This window comes from Panicum virgatum, chromosome 5K (assembly GCF_016808335.1).
Source record: "Panicum virgatum strain AP13 chromosome 5K, P.virgatum_v5, whole genome shotgun sequence".
NCBI classification, from domain to species: Eukaryota; Viridiplantae; Streptophyta; class Magnoliopsida; order Poales; family Poaceae; genus Panicum; species Panicum virgatum.
Window position 1 is genome coordinate 5,696,610 of NC_053140.1, and position 9,440 is coordinate 5,706,049.

Genomic DNA, 9,440 nt, shown 5'->3' on the forward strand with positions numbered 1-9,440 from the left:
CGCTGAAAAAGATGTCATTCCCGTCCATTCACAGATCGTTGAAAAATGTGGCTAGCAACATCAAACGGCAAGACAATCTTATCGAATCACCATTGCTGACAGCACAAACATAGAAGATAGACCCTTCATGCGATCAGGAACTTATCAGAGATCCAAATCATGGTCAGCTCTTAAGCAAGGTCAAAGAGCAAAAGCCGACCGACCAGCAAGGCAGCAAAAGCAATGTCACGGCATGCATGTTGCGGAATCCAAAGTGATTTGTACACCAAGATAACAGTCAGATAAATAAGCCACAGGCAAGAACAAGTCTGATTTGTTACAGCCTTGCACATGCATAAGGTCACAGTCAAATTTGTTCTTGAACATTTATGTTATATACCAATGGGTGTTCTTGTTTGCAGAAAGAAGAGAAATGGCCAATAATGCTTGCAATTCGGACGGGGCCAGCTGCTTCAGAAATCAGAACTTTGGGAGAGGAAGTAGGTTGCGATCCAACAGCCAGCTCTCCGTATTCCGGCTGCCTATAACTTTGCCGGAAAGAAGATGATATGTACAATGGACCGAGCATAACCTTCGATATTTACAGGGGTGACGTGATCATTGTCCAGGTCAGGTGGCTGAGGTCCTGAAAGGTGGGGTGTCAGACTTCAAAAACCGGAAATATTCCTTCTGCAACATCTGCCCTCCATTCACTTGGTCAAAGCTGCACCTGTAGAAGCTGGAAACGACGAAATTGACATGATTAATGAAATAAGCGATGCTTCCAACAAATGGATGTGGAAGATGCTGGCACTATCTATATAGGAACAAAATCTGCCAAATCAACTATACTACCAACTGAAAACTTTCTATATATTAATCCAGGGGTGAGTTGGACCAGGCCCACGCCTAGGCCACTCATTAGAGAATATGGGCTAGCTGGACTGGGCCTCTTATAACGACAGTGTGGAGAATCCAGCCCACCGCCTGGGGCCACTGGCCCTAGGCCCTAGGCCTTATGTGTTCCTATGCCACTGAATTAATCCGACAACAAAATCAACTAAATCGCCACCTGAAAACTGTTGTGTACGCAACTGTTGTTTTTGTTTCCATTGGCTGATATGTTTTTTCCTTAGCTAAATAAGTGGCAACTGCTATGATATTTTGAAGTAAAAAAATACCACATGACTTCATAAGCATGCCTGTTCAATGAAAACTGGTGGCAAAGGCTGGTGAATAACATGGGCTCCAGTGCCACCTCAGTGGATCCGTTTACAACATGCACAATTCATAAACAGGACATGCAACAATGCTGGTGACAAGGGCAATAATGTCTTGATCTAAAAAAAAAGAAGGTATACAGTTTATATTTCCATTTGTGTGTTCCTTTTGCAAGAACAAATTCTTTTTGAAAAAGACAAGAACAAATTCAGGTGGAGAAAGATTTGGCAATAGCGAGCCCTGAAAATGTAGAAATTTGCTGAATGGAAATTCTTGAAAATAAAAATCAATTCGATGAGGTGAATACCTGCCATCCAGGCCAACCATCATTACAGTATTCTGTGCACCAAAGGCTACTATGTAGCGTGTGACTTCTGGTAAATGGAACTGAGCAAATGACCATTCTGAACTGAAATACTTCGGCAAGATCCCTGTAGAAAATTAAGCAGCGATAAGCTAATCACTTGTGCAATTTGAGAAGAGAACCTCAATTATTTCTCAAGATTATAAAATGAGACAAGGATTTAGCAAACATGTAAATAATGCACTAGGTTTAAGAGGTATGGGTTATACATGTGCTTTAGCTGCTAGAAAGTACTCCCTCCTTTTTTTCGAGTTGACTCCCTCCATTTTCAAACATATGACTTAGGACAAGCTAATTAGTTCCTACATAATTAAAATGGAGGGAGTAGCTTGTTTAATAATTTATGATATAATTGCCTGGTTGCCCCTAACTATGGGTATTCATCTTTTTCAACTTTCACTGCTGCCCCTACTGTTTCCAAAATGTTTTGCACCATTGCCCTGGCTTGTGTAAGCAAAGTAGAGACATTGGTACAAACATTTTGGAAATATTGGGGCAATTATACAAAGTAAATAAAAAAAGGAGGGCAAACTCATAATTAGGCCGCAAATTTAGGGCAGTGATACAAAATAAGAAAAGAAGAGGTTGCATGATTTTATGTTTTGAGTCAATCCTCAGTACTTCCATACCTCACAGAAAACTCAGTGCTTGTACACTTCCAGGAGATATTAAAATTTACAGCCAGTTAAAGTTATGGGAGTAGGATGGCTTTTTTTACAACGAATGCTGGATAAATGGATCATCTCAAACCATATGCTAGTAAACCAACTTTAATGTTTCATATGCTCCCATGAGTGCAATGTTGTGAGCAGGCAAGAGAACATATGCTCCAATGAGTGCATGCATCATGCATGCTAGTTCCCTAATTACATGACCAAACATCAGAGGGCAGTGCTGAGGTCACTGTAATGATATCACAAACAATGAGCACCCCCTCCCCAATTCCAGGAACAGAATAATTCCTCCAATTAGGTCAGAGGATTACAAGATCATGAGAATACATGCCTACAATTGACATGCAAACAACAATATGGGTCATCTAATATCCTTGTGATTGAAGGCAAAGAAAGTCATCGATTAAGTTCAAACTAATTTACCGATTAACAATTTCATAAGTATGGCACTTTATAGTTTATATCTCATCTAACTATCTAACATCACAACAATAGTAAGTTTTTATAATGGCACAAGGTCCACTAGTTCCAGAACAGATCAAATAAGAATGGATGCAAATCAGAGTAGCATGTGTACCTCTCATGAAAGACAGTGATGAACTCGCATTGGACCCAGTGTTCGTCTGAACAAGAGGATCAATAGAACTGGAAGAGTTCTGGTGGTCCATCCGTGGACCTTCAAGAGTGCGTTGCTCATTGCTTGCATCCTCCCCAGCAACTCTGACTCTCAGAGAGAAAATGTGAACAGTTCCTTTGTCACTGGACACTGCCAACCACTGCACATTGGGCGACAGCGCAATGCTATATATTTCTGCTTTGTCAAGTCCTCTGCGTACCTACATGTCATTTAGATTTTAAACAAATAGACCGTTATGAGCTCATCCAAACCATTTATTGATTATGATGTTGCAAACGCAGAAGAAATTAAAGAAGAATACCGTGCGTTCTATTCACAAATGAGGATATCATGCAACAGAAAAAATAAGGATAGACAAAGATATAGTTCTAGAGAGTAAAATAAATATGCAAACCTCTTGTAGGCGAGTGCCATCCATTGTGTTGAATATTCTGATCAAAGTGCCCTTCGTGCTTGCAGTTGCCAGTAGGAGCCCATCCATTGTCAGTGCCATGCAAGAGATGTGTGAATCATGAGCCGGGATCGTCTTCGTCATCTTCAGCCCAAAATGCTCCACCCGAACATGCCCCTGGTGCACCCCAGGGCATGCCAAGACTGAAGTATTGGAGTGATGGGAGAGGCAGCAAAGTCCTTTTGGATTTGACAGAGTGTCAATCTGGTACAGCAGCTTCAAATCGGTGAAGTTGTAGACATATATCTTCCTCTCGAGGACAATCACGATGTAGTCCTTTGCCAATTTTACAGCCCGGACATCAGAGCGGAAGGCAAACTCTCCAATGCAACGGCTCTGGTGATCATCCCAGATCATCACCTTGTTCGGTGGATACTGCACATTGGAGCCCCCACCTACAAGAGCAAGTATGTTGCAACGAAACAGCATCTCGACAATCCCAAACCCACCACTCTTAAGATCCCTCCTGAAAGTTTCCTTGAAAGGCTCGCAGTTGAAGATCCTGAACCCATTGCTGGTACCAGCAGCAAAGCATCCGCAATCCTGATTCCAAGCAGCCGACAGCAGCCTGACATCCTGGTCATCACCACGACCTGCTTCGGGCTGGCCTGTAGGTGCCGACAGCGGCCAGACATGAGGAGACTCGTATGTCCCAAGCTTGCCCGGGGGAAGTAACCCCCGTGATGTGGAGACTTGTGAGCTCATGAGGGGCAGAGAAGCCAAATCAGATGTCTTCGAATGCAAAGATCTCAGCTACACCCAATGTAAAATGCCGTTGCCACTGGCAAAGTTTTGAAGATCCTGCAAAAGGCAGAAAACATCAGCAAGCAAATAAAAAAAACATCGGACATAGGCTCAATCAGTTCTGTAGCTAATAATCCAATCAGACACACACACACAAAAAGAAACAAGATACAATGGTAATCATTGTGATGTCGAGCCTAGTGCGCATTGCTTGGCCCCTCATTTCTTACTTGTGCAGGAAATGCCAGGGAATGGAGCTCGATGGCACCCCCTGCTTACCTAGTGGTTGTAATCAGGGCTGGCATCAAAGTGATGGGGACTCAGGTGATCCAACAATTCGGAAAATAAGCTAACCACTAATGGTACTCAGCTACGCGGCAGACATATAATCCACAACGAGCCTGGGGAATCGGACAGAAGAATTGGAATTGAGGGGGCATCTATCCGCTGAACCTAGGGCTTCGAGAAACCAATCCCGTTCCGGGCGGATCTCCGATCCCCTCCACCCGCTCCGGGCTGAGGGGCGAGGAGGCTTGCGGGAGAAGGAAGAAAGGGCTCCGCCCGTGGCGAATTTGGGTGGAAGCGCCGTCCCCGGCACGGACGGCGGCCGAGCGCCTCGGCGAACGGAATCGGCGATCGACCGCCGTGGAAGGTTCCAGAAGGCGCGCGTCCCGATTCCCGAGGGGGTGAAATCGGAGAAGGTTCCGTTCCGGGGAAGCAGGAAGCGGGTGTTCCCTACCTGTTGCCCGCGAAGCCAGTCGACGAGGGCAGGCGGAGACCGACGAGGAGGCGACGTGCGCGGCGGCAGAGAAGCGAGGGGAAGCCGGGAAGGGGAGTGGGACAAGCGTCACGAGAGGGAACGGGGAGGGTCGAAGGAGGATGAGTCGGGGCTCGGGAAGCGTTCGTCGTGGATGCGGGCGCCGCAATTAACCTTTCTTTTACCGCCCCCACCCCCCCCCCCCCCCCCCCCCCCCCCCCGTCCGTGCTAATCCCATGGCTAAATCGTCGTTACGGACTTTTTTTATAGTTCTTTTACTATTTCTCTGATTCTCTGATGAACCTACTCGGTGTTCCAATCCCGAAGCGGCTTAGGCCTGGGCAGCTGGTGTGTAGGTCCCGTCTGCCACGGCCGGACGCGCCGGCACGGGACGGGCCGCGGATCCGTCCAGATCCATGGCTCCCTGGTCCCTGGATATATTCAGATAATTATCAAGTGTAACCATCTGTCGCCGTCAAGATTCTCCAGAACATTCGTCGCTAGTTTCCCGCGCTGATCTTTGCTGTGGTATACCGGAGCAGGCACGACTAATAAAATAAGAAAAAAATTCGAACGATTAAATTACGTTACGCAACAAACAAAGGCGAACAGGAGATGCCATGGATAGTGAACTGCCGAACGGGCATGCCGGCGGGCAAGGCCGTGCACCGTGCTGGGAATAAACAAGGAATCATAAGGATTTATAGACGCGTGGCAAACTGGCAATAGAGCATTAGATAATTTTGTTTCCCAGGTTAAGGAGCACAGCATGAAATTGTACTATATATATACTCACCATTTCTATTTATAGTAGTAATTTGTACGTATATGGTCAGGTGACCCTCAGGTGCTCAAGCATCCCGCAAGAGCACAGTCCAAAATACACACTCATGTACGCCTTCAGCTCCTGCTGGAAGGGACTAGGACACTCTTTCAGCACCGCATCAGGGCCGCTCTGCTCGCAGGCGCAGCGACTGCGAGCAGCAACACACGCACACACCCCTATCGTCTGCATGGAGTAGAGCACTGAAACTTTGCAACTCTTTTGGCCCGTCTTAGAATAGCTGGAAGAAGAGGCTTGTTGAACCGTCACCGAACGACCGGAGGTCTGCTGGCTTCACCAGTGCCCTGCACAGCGGGCACGTCCGCTCCCTCTCAAACCTGTTATCGTCAAAAGAATGTTAGAAAGGGGTGAATGCCAGATAATCTAGGTTTTAAGGTTAAATGGCAGGGGGAGGGGCAGGATGCACGCAGCTTACCATTCAGATACACAGTCTTCACAAAAGATATGTTTGCAGCGCAAAAGAATGGGGACATGCATCTTCTCTTGGCATATCGTGCACATATCTCCAGCAGCAAATACCTGAACACACACAAGAAAGTTAAGTGAAATGCATATCTCAAGACGTTTCTCAGTTAAGCATTTCGTAGCAAACAAAGAGCATATAAGCTACCTGCTCACTCGTTGCATATGAACCATAGTGGAAGTCTTTATGAGATAATGCTCTCAATGCTGTCAAAAATGATTGAACCTGACATATACAACTCAGTGTTAGGACGCATCCAACTCAGTATGCATAACTTATTAAATTCTGAAGTTAGATAAGGGAAGCTATAAGCACCTTTTCCACAACAGATGTCAACTTGAAAGTGAGATACAAGCCAGTGGTTAGAGATGAAAATAGGCTTCCATACTCCTTGTTCAAGAAAAAACGGTACCACACCGGCGTAGGCAATAATGCACGATACAAAAGTAGAAAATATTCCACAATTGTCAACATTTGACCCTGAACAACAGGAAATTTTGGTTATAGCTTCTCACAACAATAATTGTGCAGAAATAAAACAATACGCCATGAGCTATCCAGGAAAATCCCCAAGACGCACCACAGAAAATGTAGGATAACAACTAAAAAGAATGGCTTACCTGCCTACGATAGCTTCGGCCTCTGCTGTTCTTGTAGTACATCAGCAGCAAACATTTGACAATCATAGCAGTTTGGCGCACCATTGTATCTGCAGAAGATTAAGACGCATGTGAATAAAAATTATTCAGGAAAAGGAAAATCACCTTGAAGACAGTAATACAGTATTGATGGTTGCATGGATATAAAGTGACAGCGATGTTAAAGTATAGGGGACAGACCACTTGCAGGAACAACCAAACTATTTGTAGAAGGCAAGTATATATGTACGTCAAGTAAAGTGAAAGTGAACATCTAAAGCCCAGTTGACAGAATGGAGAGACTCCAGCTACAAGTGCTAAATTTGTTCAGGTGGTATGACTTCAAATGATGCCAGCAGTCGCTTTGCAAGCATGCCAGTATGCACACAGACAATGTAAATATGTCCAAGCACCGTACCATTCACCAAGATGATAAATATTGCATGCCAAAAAGGCGGTATTTCTTTCGGAGGAAGCATCACGAGAGGTCTTATAAGGTCCCCATTCTTGTAGCACCAATAAAACCCAGATACATGAACAACAAATAATACTGTAATCCCAACAAGGACTGGAAGTTTTCTCTCCCTCTGCATTAAATGGGACAAAAAAAATCAAAATTAGCCAATATGGTAGAAGGATCACCGGTATGCACCATGTGGTCACTAACAGAGAAAAACTGTATCGAAGGATTGAAAGCAGCAACTAAGTTTGCAGGGTTTTGTAACTTCAGGGTGTGCCACAACAACACGTAGATATTATAAACTTCCCATGGAAACAGAACTCTCAACCAACATCAAAAATTAATCAATTGCTGCGGTGAAGTTCAAGCCATTGTTGGAAAGGAAAAGCTTGCGACTGTATTAAAAAACCATACTTGACAATTGTTGAGTGTCCGACAGAGCTTAAGCCATCCTATAAATCCACCTAACTAATCTTTAGATGATAACGCAAGTCCAAAGCAATGAAAGGACAGCATAGCCCAGGTGATTGCATATATGAATGCATCCAATTATAACACATTTGCGTGGAGGAAATCCATAACAATTGTGGATACAATGGTGAAGTGACCAAATAGCTAAAATTTCACCATGTTTACTGCACTTAAATATTTCCATGTTTAGAACACTTGAAAACATTCATCAGATGAACAAAAACAACTCTGCAGAGCACTGGCATTCAGTGAAACCAGAATTATTTAGTGGCATGAATTCCAGGGCAAATGATGGCATGCAACAAAACGAGTTTTTGCTTCTCAGTGCTCTGCAACACAAAACTTAGTAAAATTGCACCAAAAGTTCAACAAAACAATCACTAACCTTAAGAGCAGTCTGCTTACGCAGGATATCATTGGATTTGAACATCACCGCAGCAATCCAAATTGTCACAAAGAAACCTGTGCAAAACAACCCAAAACAAATTTAGCCAACATTCCTCATACATCAACATTACTTCAATCCGCAAACAGCATGAAACTATGTTCTAATCATCATTTGATTTTTTAAAAATGTTCTAATCACCAAATAGGCAATGTGCATATCGTTTTGCGGTATGTTGGCAAGGGAAATAAGTGAACTCGACCTTGCAAATGTTGTCTGATGAAGACGACGAGCAGCAGCAGGGAGAAGGGCAGTATCTGCTCCACCCACCTCGCCACCTGTTGTATGTCGTACCTCTGGTACGACGACGAGGATTCCCTGCCGCCCTCCCCGACGCCAGCCGCGGGTACCGGTTCCTCGGGACGCGCCCTCGTTGCGTGTCCCTCCTCTTCCTCCTCCTCGACGATCACCTCCTCGGCCCTCTCAGACGACGTCCCCGCCTCGCCGGGCGCCACAATCCGGATCGACACCTCGCCTGGCCCAGCCCCTGCCCCCGCCTGGTGCGCCCCGCCGCCGGGATCGGGGCGGAGGATGCCGGAGTACTCGAGCAGCGCGGTGAGCGGCGCCTGGATGAAGCTGGAGGCCGAGAAGTGCACGCCGTACCTCCTCGACGGCGCGGGCGGCTGGGGCGGGGGCGGAGGGGACGGGGCGCGCGGCGGCTGGGCCTGCGGCGGCGGCGCGTCCATCGGGCGGGACGGCGCGCGGGAGGGGTGGAGCTTCCAGAGGAGGATTCCGCCGCGGCGGCGGCGGCGGAGGCCGGGCGGCGCCGCGCCGGGGGCGGAGGGGGATGGCGGAGGGGACGACGTCGGGGCGGCGCCGAGGCCGCACGCGGCGAGGCGGAGGCGGAGGCGGTGGAGGGTCCCCGTGCTCGACGCCGTCGTGGGTTGGAGGAATTTCTGGGAGAGGCTTAAAGGATATTTTGTGGTCTGCCCTTTTGGTCTCTCTTCTCTTTTTTTTTTTTTCCTCCGGGCATCGGTTTTGTTTATCTCGTTTCCCTTCGCTTTGCTTGCGTGGTTGGTTTGGCCGGGGGCTGCCTCGGTCGTTAATCCTCTGTTTGGTGCGGTTTCTTTTCTGATGATTATTTAATGGCCAGTTTATTTAAATTTGTCGGCGTCAACACCGGATGGGAAGGACAAATCACAACGGCATGTAGTACCAAAACCAAAATATTGGGCACTGTCTTATTTTATGCTACTTCTAGTTAATATTTTAAGAATTTCTTAATGACATGATAAGTTATAGTAGTAGCTTGATTAATGTGGTGTTTCATACTACCTCTGCTGGTTTGCGTC

General features: G+C 46.3%; 2 protein-coding genes across 2 annotated transcripts; both read right to left on the reverse strand.

The window, feature by feature from the left end:
* Positions 1-212: 212 nt before the first annotated feature.
* Positions 213-5,008, reverse strand: LOC120705874 (autophagy-related protein 18d-like). Its single transcript, XM_039990408.1, has 5 exons — positions 4,810-5,008; positions 3,270-4,127; positions 2,816-3,074; positions 1,508-1,631; positions 213-718 (listed from the first exon to the last, which is right to left on the reverse strand). Exons 2-5 carry the CDS (start codon positions 4,029-4,031, stop codon positions 610-612), a joined length of 1,254 nt encoding a protein of 417 aa, XP_039846342.1. The 5' UTR covers positions 4,032-4,127; positions 4,810-5,008; the 3' UTR covers positions 213-609.
* A 556-nt stretch (positions 5,009-5,564) lies between these two features.
* Positions 5,565-9,082, reverse strand: LOC120705875 (RING finger and transmembrane domain-containing protein 2-like). Its single transcript, XM_039990409.1, has 8 exons — positions 8,351-9,082; positions 8,089-8,165; positions 7,191-7,359; positions 6,755-6,843; positions 6,450-6,614; positions 6,282-6,359; positions 6,087-6,190; positions 5,565-5,988 (listed from the first exon to the last, which is right to left on the reverse strand). The coding sequence occupies exons 1-8, from the start codon at positions 8,832-8,834 to the stop codon at positions 5,883-5,885; spliced, it is 1,272 nt and encodes a 423-aa protein (XP_039846343.1). The 5' UTR covers positions 8,835-9,082; the 3' UTR covers positions 5,565-5,882.
* Between the last annotated feature and the right edge of the window lie 358 nt (positions 9,083-9,440).